General features: G+C 54.7%; 1 protein-coding gene across 3 annotated transcripts; it reads left to right on the top strand.

Moving 5' to 3' along the window:
- The first annotated feature begins 100 nt into the window (after window positions 1–100).
- NUCB1 (nucleobindin 1) lies at window positions 101–18695 on the top strand. 3 transcript variants are annotated; one of them, XM_042969135.1, is made up of 13 exons: window positions 101–370; window positions 1016–1152; window positions 3329–3436; window positions 5863–5995; window positions 9444–9547; window positions 12805–12990; window positions 13274–13364; window positions 15981–16039; window positions 16300–16392; window positions 16482–16574; window positions 16923–17093; window positions 17557–17653; window positions 17758–18695. In XM_042969135.1, exons 2-13 carry the CDS (start codon window positions 1027–1029, stop codon window positions 17868–17870), a joined length of 1374 nt encoding a protein of 457 aa, XP_042825069.1. In that variant the 5' UTR covers window positions 101–370; window positions 1016–1026; the 3' UTR covers window positions 17871–18695. The 3 variants fall into 3 exon arrangements, with proteins under 3 accessions (XP_042825069.1, XP_042825067.1, XP_042825068.1); XM_042969133.1 differs by lacking the exon at window positions 101–370 and adding an exon at window positions 488–593; XM_042969134.1 differs by lacking the exon at window positions 101–370 and adding an exon at window positions 518–582.
- Window positions 18696–20386: the final 1691 nt, after the last annotated feature.

The following is a 20386-nucleotide window of genomic DNA, read 5'->3' as shown; positions in this document are numbered from 1 at the left end:
CAGGGGTTCTGAATTGGAAGGGCACGCAGGTGCTCCTTAAAGGGACCCTAGACAGCATCGCAGGGTCCCTCCCTCTCTCTCTCTCTCTCTCTCTCTCTCTCTCTCTCTCTCTCTCTCGGCTTATATGCTAAAACTTAGAATATGACCTGTGCCAACAGCTACCGACCTATCTGTAACTCGCAGCCACTTCCTGGGGGAAAAATAAATGGGAAAACTACAACAGCCATGAGGCGAAGGGGCCGAGAGGCCCGCGGAAGTGGCCTCATTTTCCCCCTGCCTGCAGGGAATTGTAGTTCTCTTTGAAATGCAGTTCTCTTTGAAATCCTCCGCTTTCCTTTCGCCTAAAAGGCAGGAAATGCGGCGTCAAGAGGTAAGAGCTTCCGAGAATGGAGGACAGCCTTTCGAGAACAGGCTAGCGACTTCCACAAGGGGCGGGCCCCTAGACAGGGACCGAGGGGACTGAAGCCAGCGCGGACCAATCAGGCCGCCGAGGGCGGGTCCTCTGCGGGAAAGTGGGCGTGGTCTAGGGGGGAAATCACCCGAACGCACCGGAGGTCCGAGCCCGGGAAAACGCCCTCTGCGGTGAGGGAAAGGTGAGGGGCAGGGGGGGTCCCAGATGGGGTCCTGGGAGGAGCGGTAGGAAGGGGCCCAGAGGGCTGGAAAACTGGGTTTCGGGGAGGATGGACTGGGCACCAGTATTTGTAGATCCTGGCAGAAGAGGAGGCTTCGGGGGTCGGGGGGGTCGGGGGTGGTGCTGAACCTTCGGTTCTGGCGAAGGGGACTGAGATCCCGGATTCCTGAGTCTGAGCGAAGAGGCTGGGTGCTGGGAGCCAGGACTCCTGGGTCTAAGGAAGGAGGAACTGGAGGTTCGGAATCCTGTGCCTCGGGAAACGAGACGCTTTGAGTCTTGACTTAGATGGCGGGGGGGGGGGGGGGGGGATGCTGGGTGCCCAGACTCCTGGGTCCAGGGGAGTAGGCGACTTGGGACAGACATCCACCCCTCTGCTCCCCACAGGCCACGTCGTCATGCCTTCCTCCGGGCCCCGCGCAGTCCTTCTCCTGCTACCGCTGCTGCTGCTGCTGCGCGCTGTTCTGGCGGTGCCCCTGGAGCGGGGGACGCCCCAGCAGGAGAGCCCTGCGACCGAGAGCCCCGTGAGTGGCCCTGCCCTCCTCTCCAGCCAGGTGTTTGCAAGTGGTACTACAATTCCCGCGGATCCCCGTCGCCCCTGGGTGGATACTTCCCCCAGGGACGCAGCTTGAAGTTTGCCTGACATTCTTTGCAGTCGCCTGGGCTTTGACGTGGTGAAAAACTTGGCGGGGGGGGGGGGACTGCATATTTCTAAGTCCCTGGCCCTGAGGTGTGGGAAATCAGGTCAGATTTTAAGTGGCAAATCTGTATTACCCCCTACCTAAACCTCTGTTGTTTTAAGCCCCCTGCTCTCAAGCAGGAATGGAGGGAAAAAAAGAACTACATTTCCCAGTAGCACCTGGGGCAGGTGATGTTAGCCAACCGAGGTGTTCTCAGTTCATGGAGCTCCTGGGAAGGGACGGGTAAACCGCCCATGTGTTAATTCCAGCCATGTGTTTATCAAATGCTAGGAAACCTTCTCTCTTAGGGAATTTGGAACTTTAAAGATCCTCAAGGCCAGTGCCCTGATTTGTGGCCTGAATCCGCACATAGCGCCTGTCAGTAAAGAGCACGTTACTGTCTCTGGAACAGATCATCCCGTGCTCCTGTGTGGCGGTCCTGACCTTGTGAGTTAGGCCTCTGCTTGGTGAAATCTTTGCAGGCCCAGAGGGGCACCTCTGACTTCCCTTTCCCTTCATTCATTGCACACGTTTCTTGAGCACCTCCTGTGGGCCGGACACAGTGCTAACACAACCCCTGGGCCATCACAGACCAGGAAGACATTGGGCCTCCCTGAGAATGGACATCAGTGTGATAGTCAAGGAGGAAGGGTCACGAGCTGAAATCTGAAGTGCAGGGAACAACATTCCAGGCAGAGGGAACAGCCTGAGCAAAGGCCGTGTGGTGGGGAGAGCAGAAGTAGAGGGGCATGGAGGTGGCCAGTGTGACCGGAGCAGAGCGAGCCTGGGAGTAGATTATTCAGAGCCTCGGTTCCTTTTATTTATTATTCTTAATGTTTATTTATTTTTGAGAGAGAGACCGAGCGCTAGTAGGGGAGGGGCAGAGAGAGAGGGAGACAGAATCCCAAGCAGGCTCCGGGCTCTGAGCTATCAGCACAGAGCCAGATGTGGGGCTCAAACCCGTGAACGGCAAGACCATGACCTGAGCCGAAGTCAGAGGCTTAACCGAGTGAGCCACCCAGGCACCCCAATGTTTATTTCTTTTTAAGAGAGAGAGAGAGAGCGTACGTGTGAGTAGGGGAGTGGTGGGGGAGGGGGGGAGAGGATCTGAAATGGGCTCTGCGCTGACAGCAGAGAGCCTGGTGTGGGGCTTGATCTCGCAAACGGTGAGATCATGACCTGAGCCGAAATCAAGTGTCAGGGGGCTCAACCGACTGAGTCACTCAGATGCCCCAATTTATTGCCTATTTTTAAAAAATGTGTATTCATTTATTTTGAGATGGGGGAGGGAGGGGCAGAGAGAGAGAATCCCAAGCAGGCTCTGTGGTGTTAGCACAGAGGATCTGAAGCAGGCTCTGTGCTCGCATCAGAGAGCCCCATGCCAGGCTCAGATTCACAAACCACGAGATCATGACCTGAGCCAAAGACAGAAGCTTAACCGACTGAGCCACCCAGGTGCCCCTTATTGCCTATTTTAAAATGGACGAGTGAGGCCCAGGGAGAAGAGCGTGCTGGCCATCTACACGGGACAGGTCTGGGTCCAGGAGCCTAGCCGTTTTTGTCTGTCTTGTTCAGTTGTTCAGTTATATCCCCTGTACCAGTGCCTGGCACACGGTAGGGGCTCGGTGAGCGCTTGATGAATGATGAATGAGGGTATATTTCACTTGCGAACAAATACTGGTGTGTCCCCTCTAAGCACCCACTCCGTGCTCAGTGTTGGGGCTGGGTATCTACCCACGTGATTTTCACTTCGTCTCCACTGCAGGCCTGGGAAGAGAGGAGAGCCGTGGCCCCAAAGATTGGGCCGTTTGCCTGGGGTTACAGAGCAGATAGGGATTGGAACTGGGGTCGGCTGGCCCCAGAGCCTCTGTGCCACCACGCAGGCCTGCCCCTTGCTCCAAGCAGGGTGTCTCTGGGTCCTTCAGCAGGTGCCCAGGGGAGCGGGGCCTGGGTCCTACCTGCAGGGAGGAGCCGGAGAAGGGTGAGGGCTGGGCTGCTATGTTCGTCCTTGTTGCCTTAGGACACAGGCCTCTACTACCACCGGTATCTCCAGGAAGTCATCAACGTGCTGGAGACAGATGGGCATTTCCGCGAGAAGCTGCAGGCTGCCAACGCCGAGGATATCAAGGTGCGGCTGGGCGCGAGCCAGGTTGGGCGGGGAAGAGGAGGAAGGGTGCACGCTCGGAGGACAGAGTCCAGGAACGGACTGGATTCTCTCAAGGGGCCACGGAACGTGTGGTTAAGCATAGATGCAGAGGGCGCAGGCTCCGTTACACGCTGTGTGACCGCCCCTCGCGGTGCCTCGGTTTCCCCATCTGTAAAACCGAGGGTTATAACTAGAACCTGCATGACCGGGCTCGGGTTAGGATCATCCGAGGGTAAGACGCACAAAGGGCTGAGGCATGCGGGGTAGCGGTCCTCGGACCTGCCGTGTGAGTGCTGGTTCCCCGGCATGTTCAGTGTCGTGCATTCTGCTCGGGAAGAATTCAAACCCTGGACGTGTTGGGGGCACTAGCTAGCACCACCTCTAGCTCGCAGAAGGCCTCCCGAGGAGCTGACGTAATCTTCATTTTTTTTTTTTTAAGTTTATTTATTTATTTTTTTTTAAATTTTTTTTTTTAATGTTTATTTTTGAGACAGAGAGAGACAGAGCATGAATGGGGGAGGGGCAGAGAGAGAGGGAGACACAGAATCGGAAGCAGGCTCCAGGCTCTGAGCCGTCAGCCCAGAGCCCGACGCGGGGCTCGAACTCACCAACCGTGAGATCGTGACCCGAGCTGAAGTCGGACGCTCAACCGACTGAGCCACCCAGGTGCCCCTAAGTTTATTTATTTTAAGAGAGTCAGAGAGTGCACGAGCTGGGGAGGGGCAGAGAGAGAGAGGGAGACGGAATCCCAGGCAGGCTCCGTGGGGTCCGCGCAGAGCCGAACGTGGGGCGCGAATTCAGGAAAACCGCGAGATCATGACCTGAGCCGACGCCAAGAGTCGGACGCGTGACCGACGGAGCCGCCCAGGCGCCTCTCCGCTCCAGTGTTGAGGTCCAGAGCAGGAAAAGGATGTGGGGAGACATGATCTGGTACCAGTCGCTGTTTGAGGGCCCTGGGACAAGTGGCGTCTCCGCCCGGGCCTCAGTTTACCCAGCTGTAAAATGAGGTTGTAGGCAGGATTAGGGGATAGACTCAGGGAGTCCAGCACAGGGCTTGACCCATAGTAGATGCTTCACTGGCTGAGGTTAATATGACTGTCACTGCTGCCTCTCGAGGGCCACGCCCCAGGCGGGCTGGAGAGACCGCATGAGTCTCGAGTGACTGAGAAAGCGGGCTGAGCAATGACAGATCGTAGAGGGTGCTGGGGAGGCCCCAGGGAGGGCCAAGTCCAGTCTGACAAGTGAGAGAGGGTTTCTAGAAAATGGATGCCCCCAAGTGAGGTATAAAGTCTCAGTGGGAAGGTCTGTGGTGTAGAGTTGCGGTGGGAGGGTGGGGTGGTGGCATTTCAGACAGTGGGAACTGTGTGTACAAATGAAGTAGTCGGGGACACCCGGGCGGCTCAGTCGGTGAAGCGTCCGACGTCAGCTCAAGTCACGATCTCAGGATTTGTGGGTCCGAGCCCCGCGTCGAGCTCTGTGCTGACAGCTCGGAGCCTGCGTGGGATTCTGGGTCTCCCTCCCTCTCTGCCCCTCTCCCCCAGTTGCACTCTGTCTCTCTCAATAAATTGAGATTTTATTGAGACAGGGATTCTGTCCTGTGGGCACTGGGGAGGCTTGGGGGCCTTGAGCGGAGAGGGGTGGGGTCGACTCTGGGAAACAGACATAATCTGCAGCGACAGTCGAGGGGGCTCAGGGAAGGCACCCTATTCAGGGGTGTGTGTGGAGGGGGGCAGGGAATTAGTGGGGGGGGGTTCTTTCCAAGGGAGGTGCCATCTGCTTTGAGGGTTTTTGTTTGTTTGTTTTTAAGTTTGTTTGTTTATTTGAGAGAGACAGAGACAGCGTGCGTGGGGGAGGGGCAGAGAGCGAGGGCGACACAGAATCCGAAGCAGGCTCCAGGCCCTGAGCTGTCAGCACAGAGCCCGACGGGGGGCTCGAACTCACGAGTCATGAGTTCATAACCTGAGCTGAAGTCGGACGCTTCACCGACTGAGCCACCCAGGCACCCCCCCGCCCTTTGAATTGTGAAGAGCAGTGAAGATCTGCTTAGACTTGAAAAGTGGTGGCAGAAGAGAATCCTAGGCAGAGGGACCGACCAGCGTGTGCAAAGGCCAAGAGGTGGGAAGGAGTCTTGAGTGTAGGCGCCGATGCCCCGTTAGTGTTGCCGGAAGCCAGTGCGATTTGATGGATGACGGGAGATGGGGCTACAGAGGTGGGCATGGCCTCAGATGCCAGGCTGAGGGGTTGGGATTTTATGTCGGAGGCTCTGGGGGCAGGTATGGGTCTATAAGCTTTCTAGGCATCCAAAAGCTGGTAGAAGGTTCCAGAGAGGGCCGGGAAAGGATGAGGCCGCCCAGTGTGCCCCCTCCCAGGCTCCCAGCCTGACCAGTGTCTCCTCCCTATTCGGACAGAGTGGAAAGCTGAGCCGGGAGCTGGACTTTGTCAGCCATCATGTCCGCACCAAGCTGGACGAGCTGAAGCGGCAAGAGGTGTCCCGGCTGCGGATGCTCCTCAAGGCCAAGATGGACGCCGAGCAGGAGCCCAGTAAGCAGGGGCAGGTAGGGTGGGATGGCCTCCCTGCCCCATAATACACATAGAAGAGGGATCGAGTTTTCTTTCTAGAACATTCTACCGCTAACATCACTGCCTGGTGGGTTTATTTATTTTTTTGTTTTTTTAATTTTTTTTTTTTTAATGTTTTGTTTTTGGAGAGACAGAGACAGAGCATGAGCAGGGGAGTGGCAGAGAGAGAGGGAGACACAGAATCCGAAGCAGGCTCCGGGCTGTGAGCTGTCGATGCGGGGCTCAAACCCACGCATGCGCGATCATGACCTGAGGCGAGGTCGGACACTCAACCGACTGAGCCACCCGGGTTTTTTGGTTTTTTGTTTTCAGTTTTTTGGGGTTTTTAAAAATTTTTATTTTAAAAAACCATGGTCATTCAAAATTTTGATGTAACTTCAAACTTCCAGAAAAAAAGTTGCAAGCATAGTGTGCAAAGTCCCTGAATACCCTTGACCTGGATTCTCCAGTTATTAGCTTTTGTTCTATTTGCCTTCCAGCGACATTCGCTAGTTCCTTGCAGACTGTATCTCTTGGTCCCCCCTTTTTCAGTGTGATTTTCCTCTGAACGGCCACATGGTCCTACATAACCACAATGCAGTGATCGAAGTCAGGAAGTTTCAAAGGGTGCACTGTATTTTTCCTTGCTCTGTTATTCTCTATCTCCCCAGCTGGCGTGATTCTAATTTGTAGGCATTTGTATCTGCGACTATATTTTATAGTCTAATGATTTGGTTGGAAAACAGAAAGAAAAAAAAATGCACCTGGAGGAGAGAGGCAGTTTTAGATTCCAAGATCCCACCCAATTTCTTTTTTTTTTTTTTATGTTTGTTTATTTATTTTTGAGAGAGAGTGAGTGCACAAGCCGGGGTAGAGCAGAGAGAGAGAGAGGGACACACAGAATCTGAAGCAGGCTCCAGGCTGTAAGCTGTCAGCGCAGAGCCTGATGTGGGGCTCGAACTCACAAACCCTGAGATCATGACCTGAGCCGAAGTCAGATGCTTAACCAACAGCCACCCAGGCACCCCCCCACACTATTTCTTTTAACAGCTTTATTGAAATATAACTCATATGTCGTATAGTTTACCCAGTTAATAGGTACAATTCCTTGGCTTTTAGTATATTCACAGGTATATACAACCATCACCCAAGTCAATTTTGGGACGTTGTAATCACCCCCAAAAAGAAACCCCGAACTCCTCAGCTATCACCCCCGACCCAGCCCCTGCAACCAGTAACCTCCTTCCTGTCTCTCTGGATTCGCCTATTCCTGGACATTTCATATAAATGGAATCGTGCCATCTGTGACCTTTTGCGTCCGGCTTCTTTCACTTAGCATAATGTTTTCAAGGTTCAGCCGAAACGTAGCACGTATCGGCCCTTTGTTCCTTTTTAGGGCCAAGTAATATTCCACGGTGTGCATAGGCCACACTGGGGTTTCTCCATTCATTGGTTGATGGGCTCCTCGGTGGTTGCCTGCTTTGGCCATGACGGGCCGTGGTGTTCTACTTCCCGTAGCTTTGTGGTGTTCTGGTGCCGCTCGGACAGCTTCCCGCCTGTCGCTAAGTGTAAGAACATGGCCTTTTTACTGAGATTCACCCACGCCCCTCCTTTCGCTTCCTGACACCCCCTGAGGCTCCCATGTTACGGATGGGGATGGCGGGCATTGGCGTTGAGGGTCAACGGGACAACTGAACTTTGTTTTCATTTCTGTCTGCCTCCATTTATCCATCCTCCAAACATGCCTTGAGTCCTACCGTGTGCTGGGTACCAGGCGGGTCCCAGATCTCGAAGGTGACCCGACAGCCTCCTCCACACTATGCACCCACGCCTTCTCCGTCCTTCGGTTTTATTTGTGTATTTGATTTGCTACTTAATGTAATTAATTTATTTTGAGAGGCAGAGAGAGAGAGGGAGGGAAAGAGGGAGAATCTCAAGCAGGCCCTGTCGGCACAGAGCCCAACGCGGGGCTGAAACTCATGAACCGTGCGATCGTGGCCTGAGTCGAAGTCAGATGTTTAACGACTGAGCCACCCAGGCGCCCCTGTCGTGCTGTTTTAATTATTATAGTTTCAGAGTCCGATTTGCTCTCCAGGAAACCAGACGTCCCCTCGTCACTGATGGGAAAAAATCCCGCCTGTGAGTTGGCGGCTTGTTGTGTCCCTCGCACTACGCCGTGCGCTTCGACTCTTGTCCCTTCGCCAGCTCAGGGCATCTCCAGAATCTGACCGCTGCCGCCCCTCGGGCCCTGCCTGGAGCCCCGTGGTCGCCTCCTCCCCGGGCCCCCTGCCGCCGCGCTGGCTTTTTGTTCTGTTTCCCGCACGGCAGCCAGTGGGGTGCTGCTAACACCCGTGTTGGTCTCCCGTGGCCACCGTAGCAGATTAGCACAACCAGTGGCTTCAAAGGACACACACGGGTTTGGAGATCAGACTAAAATCAGTGTCACGGGGCGAAAATCGAGGCGTCTGCAGGGCTGCGCTGCTTCCAGAGGCTCTAGGGGAGGGCCTGCTGCCTTGCTTTGTCCAGCTGCTCCCGCGGCCTTCCTTGGCGGGTGGCCTCCTCTTCTGTCTTCAGAGCCAGCCAGCCGTGTCGCATTTGTGTTCAGTCTCGCGGTCTTCTCCTGTGGTCGGGTCTGCCTCTGCCTCCCACGTATAGGGCCCCTTATGATGCCATAGGGTCCCCTGGGTAGTTAGGGGTGGTCTCCCCATCCCAAGATCCTTGATTTAATCCCGGCTGCAAAGTCCCTTTTGCCATGTGACGTGCTCACAGGTTCTGGGATTAGGGCGTGGGCATCGTGGGGGCCGTTACCCAGCCCACCACGGCACCTAACCCAAGTCCTGTCCCTCCTCTGCTTAGAACCCACCATGGCTCCCCAGTGCTTGTAGGACCAAGCCCACAGCCATCCCTGCTCCTCTGCCCCTCCCTTCACAGGCACCCTCTCCCCCATCCTCTCATGTCAGTGTTTTTTAGTTTTAACAACACACCCCGGCCACCTCTGGACCTTGGCTCCATGCATTTCCCTGTGCCGGACCATTGTTTCTCCGGGCTCTCTCTCTCTTTTTTTTTTTTTATGTTTATTTTTGAGAGAGAGAAAGAGAGAAAGCATGGGAGGGGCAGAGAGCGAGGGAGAGAGAATCTCAAGCAGGCAGAGCACAGTCAGCGCAGAGCCTGATGCAGGGCTTGAACTCACGAAGGGCTTGAACTCGTGACCTGAGCCGAAATCAAGGGTCAGGACGCCCAACCGACTGAGCCACCCAGGCGCCCCGATACGTGTTAGTTATTATTACGCTTATTGTTATTTTAAGCTGACTTCCTTTAGAGCACATCTAGCCCAGGATAGGGATGTTAAAAGCAAGAACATTCCATGAGGTGTTCTTTTTGAGTTTTTGTTGTTGTTGTTTTGTTTTTTTAATACCTCTCCCTCATCCAGATGTACAGTTGGATCACTTGAGCCTCCTGAAGCAGTTTGAACACCTGGACCCTCAGAATCAGCACACATTCGAGGCTCGGGACCTAGAGCTGCTGATCCAGACGGTAGCCGTGAAGGGGCCGACAGGCAGAGGACTGAAGGAGGCTTTGTGGAAGGGGAACAGGGAAGGGAGCCTGGGACGTGAGCCCGCTCACCCCCGCCTGGTGTTCTGTGAGGCCGGCGGCTGCAGAGGGCCGGGTGGTGCCCAAAAGGCCTCCCCAGATTCTCTCTGGGAAAACAGACACAGGCAGGTGGGCTTGGCTCCATTCAGACCCGGATTCAAATCCCTCCTTGGCTCGTCCTTCCCCTATGACTTGTGAGGGTGGGGGGCGTGGGGCTGTCTCCTCTGTGTCCTTGTGGGAGGCAGAACAATGGCCCCCCGCACCAAAGACGTCACACCCTACACATCCTTTTTCTTTTTTTTTTTTAATGTTTCTTTATTTTTGAAAGAGAGAGAGAGCGTGAACAGGGGAGGGACAGAGAGTGAAGGAGACACACAATCCAAAGCAGGCTCCAGGCTCTGGGCTGTCAGCACAGAGCCTGACATGGGGCTCGAACCCAAGAAATGTGGGATCATGACCCGAGCCAAAGTCGCCCGACTGAGTCACCAGGTGCCCCTACTGTTCTTTCTTCCTTCCTTCCTTTCTTTCTTCTCCACACCCAGTGTGGGGCTTGAACTCACAGCCTTGAAATCAAAAGTCCTCCACTTTACCGGCGGAGCCAGCCAGGTTTTTAAGGCTCCAAATTTATGATAATTTGCTACACCAGGCACAGAAATTAATAGAGACCCTATCTGAGAAATGGGATCTCGAGCCCAGCCTCATGAGGAAGGCCAAGGGCCACGGGGTTGGGGAGTGGAAGGGGATGCCCAGACGTGCCCCTGCCTCTCCCCTCCTGGCCTTTCTTCTGCAAGTCCCCAACACCCCCCAGCGCAAAGCCCCCACCCTCCTCCTGGCCTGAGCCCTGTTTTTCTGGCCTACTGGAGCCCCATCTAGTGGCCGTGAGGATAATAGCAGCAGCCGTTTGAGTCCATGCAGCATTGGACTCCGTCCCTGAGGGATGTTTTTGCCACATATTTCTAGAACATTCCAGAAACTGTCCATTTTCTCCAGGCCCCCAGTCATCTCCTAGTTTTAATTCCCATCATTTCTCATCGCCAGTTCCTCACTGGGCTCCTTGCTTCTGCCTTCCAAGTTCACCAGCCAGACTTTTCAACCTAGCACTCTTGACATTTGGGGCTGGATAATTTTTGTTGTGGGAGAAGTCTTGTGCATTGTATGATGTTAACAAAATTGTTTTTTTAATGCTTATATTTATTTTTGAGACAGAGAGAGAGAGAGACAGACAGAGTGCAAGCAGGGGAGGGGCAGAGAGAGAGGGAGACACAGAATCCGAAGCAGGCTCCAGGCTCCAAGCTGTCAGCACTGAGCCCGATGCAGGGCTCAGACCCATGAACTGCGAGATCATGACCTGAGCCAAACTTGGACACTCAACTGACTGAGCCACCTAGGCGCCCCCGTTGTATGATGTTTGGCTGCATCCCTGGTCTCTACCTACTAGATACCTGTAGACCTACCCCCGTTGTGGCATCCAAAAATGCCCTCAGCCTTTGACAGTGGTGTCCTGTGGGCCAGTCTCCCCAGGTTGAGAACCCTGCAGTGCTCTGTTCCCCACATAACAGCTGTGTTAGTTTCCTGCGCCGCCCAGGAATAAATTACCGCAAACTTAGTGGCTGAAAACAACTTGAAATTATCATCTTATAGTATAGATCAGAAGCCAGGAAGGACCTTATCGGGTGTGTTAGTTTGCTGTGGCTGTCGTAACAAATTGCCACAGACTCCAGTGGCTTAAAGCAGCAGAAATGTAGGGCACCTGGCTGGCTCAGTCCTTAGAACATGCGACTCTTGATCTGGGAGTCGTGAGTTCTCGAGTCCTACGTTGGGTGTAGAGATGACTTAGAATTTTTTTAAAAATGAAAAAACAACAAAGATGTATCCTCTCTCAGTTCTGGAGGTCAGAAGTCCAAAATCAGTATCCCTGAGCTAAAACCTTGTTTTTGGCGGAGCTCTTCTCTTTAAAGGCTCTAGGGGGAAACCTATTCCTTGCCTCTTCCAGCTGTTGGAAGCTACCAGCACTCTTCAGCTTGTAGACAAATCATTCCAGCCTCTGTCTCCATTGTCACATGGCATTCTCCCTGTTTCTCTGGATCTTCTCTGTGCCCTTCTTATAAAGACACCAATCATTTGCATTTAGAGCCGACACCCGTCTGGTAGGACCTCATTGTAACTAATTACATCTACAAAGTCCTATTTCCAAATAAGTTCACATTCCGACATTCTGGGTAGACATGAATTTGGGGGGTGGGGGGGGATACTATTCAACCCAGTGTGGTATCGCTATCTCCATCTTACAGAGGAGGAAACAGGCGCAGAGAGGCTAAGTAACTTGCCCAAGATCACACAGCCTAGTGGAATTTGTTCACACACCAGAGCCTGGATTTGAACCCTGGGCAAAACAATTGGAGACCCAGGGTTCTTTACCATTTAGCTGTGCTGCTCTCCATAGTCTGCCTCGTATGTTGTTCCTTATTGCTTATTCCTCCAAGATCTTTCTTTTCTTTTCTTTTTTTAATGTCTATTTATTTTTGAGAGGGAAGGGCAGAGAGAGAGAGAGGGAGACCCGGAATCCGAAGCAGGCTCCAGGCTCCGAGCTGTCAGCACAGAGCCCAATGCGGGGCTTGAACCCATGACCCGTGAGATCATGACCTGAGCCGAAGACTGAGCTACCCAGGCGCCCCTTTCTTTATTTTATTTTTAAGTGCTCTCTATACCCAATGTGGGGCTTGAACTCACAACCCCCAGGTCAAGAGTCACGCGCTCCACCTATGGAGCCAGCCAGGTGCCCTGTTCCTCCGAGATCTTGAGATTGTGGAGGACTTGAAAGAGGTGGGTTAAAGTTATTATTGTGTAGGAGTGCTTGGCTGTCTCAATCAGAGGAGTGTGTGACTCTTGATCTTGGGGTCGTGAGGTCGAGCCCTGTGTTGGGTGTAGAGGTTACTTAAATAAACTTAAATAAACTTAAAAAAAACAATCATTACTGTGTAACCATCCTAATCTCCTTCGAACAAATAGAGGTGGCTATGTTATGAGGCAAGAGCGGGTCATAGAGATCAAGAGCTGAGCTCAAGACACGGAACTCAGGACTGGATGGAGGTTGGGGCGGCCCTTGCCCAGGTTCAAGGCTGAGGGCTTGGAATTTGGAGGTTGACATTTAGGGCCCGCGTACGGCAGTGAGATGAGAATGACCGTCTGCCTTTCCCCAGGCTACCCGAGACCTTGCCCAGTATGATGCAGCCCATCACGAAGAGTTCAAACGCTACGAGATGCTCAAGGAACATGAGAGACGCCGTTATCTGGAGTCACTGGGAGAGGAACAGCGAAAGGAGGCAGAGAGAAAGCTGGAAGAGCAACAGCGCCGGCACCGAGAGCATCCCAAAGTCAACGTACCTGTAAGGACCCCCTTTTGTGCCCACCCCACAGCCAAGTTCCACTCTCCAAGCGCCGTAAGATGAACAAGTAGCTAAAGAACTACAACTCCCAGCAGGCCCCGAGGCCAAAAGCCCGTTTAAATATGCCCAGTCACTCCAGGGGCTGCTGGGCGTTGTAGTTTTAGGGAGGTTTTTTTTTTTTTTTTTTTTTTGGCTTTCTTGCTTGAAGAAAATGACATTTGAGGGATGGGGGGGGGGGGACCCAGACTTCTTGCTCATGAGCCCCTGGCTCTCCCTTCCACAGGGCAGCCAAGCCCAGTTGAAGGAGGTGTGGGAGGAGCTGGATGGATTGGACCCCAACAGGTTTAACCCCAAGACCTTCTTCATATTGCATGGTAAGGTGGGGAGGGAGCCCCAAGACCCAGGCTGAACCCTGAGCCTCTGGCCTTTCTGGGGCCTGAATACTAAGGAGGCAGCTCCGACACTGGGGCTTAGGCAGGCCAAAGAGACCTGAGCCCATCTCTCCTGCTGGTGTAGAAGGCTGCACCCCTCCCCATTGCTAGGATCTTCCATAGAAGAGCTAGGCCTCTTTTCTGGGATACACCAGACTTCTCCGTCCTCGGGACTGGCTGATGTCCACCAAGTAAGCAATCCAGGCTTGGCTAGGCCTGGGCCCCCCCTCCCACAGCAGCCCAGAAGCCCCAGTCCCCGCCAGGAGCCCTATTGCCAACAGTGGGCCGTTCCCTAATTAAACAGGCCTCCAGGGACCTGGGAAGCACCTTCCCCGTGGTGGTTTAAAGGCACTTTCCCCTTCATTCTCTTCCCATCTAGAAACATAGCTTGGGGTTGCCAGGCCATCTCAGATGTGCCTAGGACCCTGTCCCAGAAGCTGCAGGCGGTCAGCAGGGCTTAACAGGGCACGGCTGATTCATTCGACAAACGTTTACTAACCTCCCTCTGAAGACCCAGCTTCATGGAGACCCCATGGATGCTGCTGCGAACGAAACAAAGGTCCCCCCTCTGACAGAGCCGGTGATCAGGCAAATAGATCACGCCTTATTCCAGTGAATCTGAGAAACCAGGGAGTGTGAGATACTCTAGAATTTGTACATAAGCTGCCCATTAAAGGGCCTGGAGCGGGTAGTGCCCCATCTGGCTACCGAGCTGTTGCAATGACCGAGGAACTGAATTTCTCATTGTATGTGATTGTTATTCATTTAAATTTCACGTGTCCCAGTGGCTACTGTATTGGGCGGTTCAGCTCCAAAGAGTTGAGGTTTGAACTTAGACTTCAGTGAACTGAGGTTGAGCCTTGCAGACATTGGGGGGGAGAGTGTTCTAGGTGGTGGGAACAGCAGACACCCAGGGAAGAGTGAACGTGGGTCTCCAAGGTAACAGGCAGCTTGCTCCAAGCCTTCCAGCTGGGTTAAGGAATCTGGATTCTATCCTCTCTGAGATCGGACACCGCAAAAGGGTGTTGAGCAGAGGACTGGCACCGTCTGCCTTAAGGGTTGACAGAGTCCAGCTGGCGGGGCCAGGGCCAAAGCCAGGAGAAGGCTGGAGAAGCTGGTGGCTGCATCATAGGAAGTAGGGAAGAATGGTTGGAGTCTGGATTTATCTGGAAGGTCAAGCTGGTGGGATTCACGGACGGACTGGATGAGGAGTATGAGTGAGCAAGAGAGTCAAGGGTGACTCCAAGGTGTTTGGCCCTAGCAACTGGAAGGATGGGTGGGGAAGAGCGAGCATATTTGGCAGGGGAAGTTGGGAACCGTGTCCGTTCAGGTCAAATCGGAGATGTCGATTGGACGGTCACGTGGAGATGAGAGTTGGGAGTCAGATATTCAGGTGTGGAAGCAGCTCGTGGATGGCACTGGAAGCCCAGGGATTGGAGGAACCCATCTAAAGAAGCGCTGGCCAATCAAACTAGTTTTGTAACGATGGAGAATGTCCCGTCCCATCCAATATGGCAGCCACCAGCTACGTGTGGCTACTGAATGCTTGACATGTAACAAGTGGGACTGATAAACTGAAATTTTTAGCTTAATCAATTTAAATTCAGGGGCGCCTTGGGTGGCTCAGTCGGTTGAGCGTCTGACTCTTGATCTCAGCTCAGGTCTTGATCTCAGGGTCGTGAGTTCAAGCCCTGCGTTGGACTCCGTGCTGGGCATGAAGCCTACTTTTGGACTTGAAGCTTAGTTAGACAAGAGGTCCCAGGACTGAGCCCCGGGGTGCACCAATATGTAGCATTCAGGAGGAGGACGGAGCCAATGAAGGAGAACGAGGGGCATCTGGAGAAAAGCGTTTGATGTTCTAGAGGCCAAGGGCAGAAAGTCCAGTAAAATGTGAGTTAAAAATTGACCATTGGCGAGGCACCTGGCTGGCTCAGTCGGTGGAGCGTGCAACTCTTGATCTCAGGGTTTAAGTTTGAGCCCCACGTTGGGTGTAAAGATTGCTTAAAAATAAAATCTTTAAAAAAAAATTAAGCGCTGGATTTGCAAGGTCAGGGTTCTTGGCCATCTCTGAAGGACCAGGGTGGGTGCTGATCTGAGTAAGCAGAGGAGGGGAGACAGTGAACGTGGCCCACGTGGCCGAGAAGCCGGGAGCCCTGTAGCTGTACACGCGGAGAGGCAGGTAGGGGTTCCTCTGGCCTGGTTCTCTGGGAGCCAGAGGCCTCTGACACCCTGGATCCTGGGCAAGGGGGTTGATCCTGTGCCCAGATCTCCAGGCGTTAGGGATCGGGTTGTCCTGTGTGACAACTGCCCCGAGAACAGTCCTGGTGAAGCCCACATTCATTTACTCCATTCCTGGGACCCTGGTTGGTAGGGAACTGGCTGACCAAGCAATGAGCCAATGGGGCGCTGAAGCTGGAAGGATATCACTCTGTCGTTGGGGACCCAGGGACACCGGACCTCTGAACACGGAGCCCACACCAGCCCCAAATGCCTTCTCTAGCCCCACCTGTACCCACCCTGTACGCAGTCCCCCCAGATACCTCGTTGTCTCCCCCTCAGATATCAACAGTGATGGTGTCCTGGATGAGCAGGAGCTGGAGGCCCTCTTCACCAAGGAGGTGAGCATCTTGGAAGCCGTGCGTGCAGAAGATGCCCAGTCAGCCTTGCGTCCCCTCGGGTCCCCCTGGAGGTGAATTCAGGGGAAACGACAACTCCCAGCAGCCCCCGCGGCAAAAAGAGGCTGCCGCGCGGGGCCGGGTGCCCCGAGGGCTGCTGGAAGTTGAAGTTGCCTGTCTGTGTGCGTGAGGAGGTGGCGTAGCCAAGGAAAGAGGTTGTCCCGGACCCCTCAGTATGTCCTGCCTGTCACTTGACCCTGCAGCTGGAGAAGGTGTATGACCCAAAGAATGAAGAAGACGACATGAGGGAAATGGAGGAGGAGCGGCTCCGCATGAGGGAGCACGTGATGAAGAACGTGAGCGGAGGGGGCCGGGGCCATGGATGGGGCGGGAGGGGGCGGGGCCGGAGGGAGGCCCAGCTCTGTCGCTTACCCTGGTTCCCTAGGTGGACACCAACCAGGACCGCCTCGTGACCCTGGAGGAGTTCCTCGCATCCACCCAGAGGAAGGAATTCGGGGACACCGGGGAAGGCTGGGAGGTGAGGACCTGAGGAACTCTCTGGGTCCTGAATACCTCTGGCCCCCGGCCCTGACCCTTCTCTGGCCACTCCTCTTACTGTCCGGGCCTCTGCTCCCCTCCCGTGGGTCTCTGCCTCCTTCTGCCTCTGGGTTGTCTCAGTGCCCCCTCTAGGTCTCTGTCCGTGTCCCCCCCCCCCCGCCTCTGGGTCTTTATCCCCCTCCCCGGCTTCCACTCAGTCTCCTCCACCCACACGCATGGCCCAGGCCTCCCAGCCTTGCCCAAGCCTCCTGTTAGCGGAGCCGTCTCGAACGTGAGTGGGCCAAGGCCGGCATGGCCCTGCTGATGGCCCCTGTCCCCTCTCCGGCAGACAGTGGAGATGCACCCTGCCTACACGGAGGAGGAACTAAGGCGTTTTGAGGAGGAGCTGGCCGCCCGGGAGGCAGAGCTGAATGCCAAGGCTCAGCGCCTCAGCCAGGAGACAGAGGCTCTAGGGCGCTCCCAGGGCCGCCTGGAGGCCCAGAAGAGAGAGCTGCAGCAGGTGACCGGCCAGGGAGGCTGGGCCCATCCTCTGAGTCTGGTGGCCTTTATCCGTGTGTGTTCAGAGGCTGGGAAGGCCTGTGGCCCCCGTGTTGATCACTGGTAGAGCCTCAGGTGGTGACCGCCATCTTGAGTAAGGGCAGACGTCGTCCCCATCCCTGACAGCTCTGTGGCTGCCATATTGGATAAGGGCAGTGGGGCTGTAAGCAGGAAGGGAGGAGGAAGAGGCCAAGAACAGAGGAGGAGGTTAGACTCAGCCAGGGTTCAGGGAAGGCTTCCCTGTCCCAGCGTCTGACCCGAGCCCTGCCAGAGGAGGGAGAACTGGGTCTTTTTAACTGTCATGAAGCTCAACTCTCAGTGAGAGAAAAAAAAAAAACAGATGCCCATAGAGAAGGGGCTGGTTCACCACTTAGCAAGCTGCGGCCTTACCCTCTAGCCTGTGCGATCTCCCCCACCCCTTGCAGGCCGTGCTGCAAATGGAACAAAGGAAACAGCAGCAGCAAAGCCAGAACGGCCCAGCCCCTGGCCCTGAGGGACAGCTCAAGTTCAGCCAGGACACAGGTGCTCTGGTGGGCCCCGGGGCGCACGGGGCGGGAGCCAGTCGGTGTCCGCGGGAGAAAGACACTGGGATGTCTACTGCCACCATTTCCTCCCTCCATTTCCAGATGATGCGCCTGTCCCAGCGCCGGCCGGTGACCAGAAGGATGTAGACCCTTCAGAAAAGAAGGTTCCCGATCAGCCCCCCGAGCTGCCCCGGTTGGATACCCAGCACCTGTGATCCTCCTGGGACTCCTCCCCACCCCCACCCCACCCCCGCAAGGCACTCTGGGTTCCTACTGAGGCAGCTGATGCGAGGGAGATGAGGAGTCTCAGTCCACCCCCTCTGGGGGCCAGCAATATGCCGGTGGCCTCCTGGGGGAGGGGAGGGGAGGGTGGCATGTGACACGATGCCTCCTGAGCCCGTGTCTCTCAGCGTGTTTCACCTCCTCCTTCACAGCCTCCCAGTCTGCGGCCCCTTCTTGCCCATCCCCTCCAAGGACCTACCTTCTCAGCTCTGTCCGGGGCCCTCACTGGGTCACCCCAACTTAGAGAAGCCCCCTCCCTCCCGGGAAGGGTCTGCTTCGTGCCTGCCTCCCTAGATGGTAAGGCCTCAGCTGCCCAGGTTGTGGCCACTCCGGCTGGCACCCTGCGTCCCCACAGCTGCTGGAATTCTGCCTGCCGCCCAGTTTGGGTGGTCCCTCGAGAGATTTCCCTCCCTTCTGTGGGACCACCGATGCCTCAAAGGCGGGGTCTTCCCCTGGGCTGGGTGTGAAGGCCAGCAGAGTCCTAAGCAGGGCTGATTAGCTCTGATAGCTAGCAGCCCTGGCTTCCAGCCACCTCCGCCTCCACCCTGACTGCTTGGCTCCTCGCCCCTTCCCCCCACAGTCCCAGAAGGGCCCTGGAGCCAACCCTGCCCCAGGATCAGGTTCCAGCCCTTCCCTCGGCCTCATGTGGGAGGCCTCGCCCCCCCCCCCCCCCCCACCTTTTCTGGCCTTATCTCCTACAGCTCCCAGTTCTGCTCTATCCTCCGGTTCCATCCAAATACATTTTCTGGAACAATGTATGCCTCTGTGTCTTTGCATATACTGTTCCCTCTGAAGCCCCATCCCCAATTCACCTGTTAAAGTCCTCCTTATTCTTTTTTTTTAAGTCGTTTTATTTTACTTTTTAACTTTTTTTTAAAACGTTTATTTATTATTGAGAGGTAGAGAGAGACAGAGCACGAGCAGGGGAGGGGCAGAGAAAGAGGGAGACACAGAATCCGAAGTGGGCTCCAGGCTCCGAGCTGCCGGCACAGAGTCTGACACAGGGCTCGAACTCGCAAACCGCGAGGTCATGACCTGAGCCGAAGTTGGACGCTTAACCGACTAAGCCACCCGGGCGCCCCTGTTTTATTCTATTTTTAAAGTTCATTTATTTTTGAGAGACAGAGAGCACAAGTCAGGGAGGGGCAGAGAGAGAGAGGAGGCAGAGAATCCCAAGCAGGCTCCCTGCGGTCAGTGCAGAGCCCGATGTGGGGCTCGAACTCCCAAACCGTGACATCATGACCTGAGCGGAAACCGAGAGTCAGACGCTTAACCCGCTAAGCCACGCAGGCGCCTCAAGTCTTCCTCATTCTTTAAAATGCAATTCAAGCATAATATCTGAGCGGCCACATCCTGGCATCTTTTTGTCCTCTCCTGATGTGTCCAGTGTGAACACACACACACACACACACACACACACACACACCTTTCAGCAGGATCTCAGCCACAAGGACCGCAAAGCTTAGAAAAGGGGCACCTGGATGGCACAGTCCGTTAAGCGTCTGACTCTTGGTCTTGGCTCAGGTCATGATCTCACCATTTGTGAGTTCGAGCCCCACATCGGGCTCTGCCCTGAGCCTAGGGAAAGTATTATCTCCCAACACAAGACGTCCCAAGGTAGGGTGGCTCCGGGGCCTGCAGGGAACCACGTTCTCCCAATGTCCTAGTTCCGCTGTAGTGGATGTGGGGCTCCACTCCTCTTGCGCAGAATCCAAAGACACACAATCCAAAGGAGGCTCCGGGCTGTGGCCTCTGAGCTGCCAGGGCAGCGCCTCAGGCCGGGCTCGAACCCACAAGCGGTGAGATCATGACCTGAGCCAAAACCAAGAGTCAGACGCTTAACCATCGGAGCCCCCCGGGAGCCTCCGTTATAAATAGCAGTTCATTTCCTCTTCATAAAAACCCTGCGAGGTAATTACCCTCATCAACCCGATTCTACAGATGAAGCAAATAAGAGAAAGCCACGTGGCTTGCCTGGGATCCCACAGGCTGGTCAGTGGCAGGGCTGGGATTGGAACGCTGGCAGGCTGGATCCAAAGTTCATGTTCTGAAGTATCATGTTAAGTTCTTTTGGGCACTGAATCTGTGCTTAAAAAAAAAAACAACAAAAATCTGGTGAATAAGTGAGTTAATGAGGGGTGTCTGGCTGGCTCAATCAGAGCATGGAACTCTTGATCTCAGGATCGTGAGTTCAAGCCCCATGTTGGGCACAGAGATCACTTAAAAAAAAATTTTTTTTTTAAATGAGTTCATGAATAGGGGCGCCTGGGTGGCTCAGTCCGTTAAGCGTCTGACTTTGGCTCAGGTCATGATCTCACGGTTCATGGGTTTGAGCCCCATGTCGGGCTCTGGGCTGACAGCTCGGAGCCTGGAGCCTGCTTCGGATTCTGTGACTCCCTCTCTCTCTGCCCCTCCCCTGCTCACGCTCTGTCTCTCTCTCTCTCTCTCT

This window comes from Panthera tigris, chromosome E2 (genome assembly GCF_018350195.1).
Source record: "Panthera tigris isolate Pti1 chromosome E2, P.tigris_Pti1_mat1.1, whole genome shotgun sequence".
Lineage (NCBI taxonomy): Eukaryota > Metazoa > Chordata > Mammalia > Carnivora > Felidae > Panthera > Panthera tigris.
Note: the sequence above shows the minus strand (reverse complement) of the source record. Positions and strands in the feature narration are given on the sequence as shown.

Coding starts and splice junctions, on each gene's coding strand:
- NUCB1 (XM_042969135.1), top strand. CDS start 1,027: ATGCCTTCCTCCGGGCCCCGCGCAGTCCTTCTCCTGCTACCGCTGCTG. Junction 1,153..3,328: donor GCCCTGCGACCGAGAGCCCC/GTGAGTGGCCCT, acceptor TTGTTGCCTTAG/GACACAGGCCTCTACTACCA. Junction 12,991..13,273: donor ATCCCAAAGTCAACGTACCT/GTAAGGACCCCC, acceptor TCCCTTCCACAG/GGCAGCCAAGCCCAGTTGAA.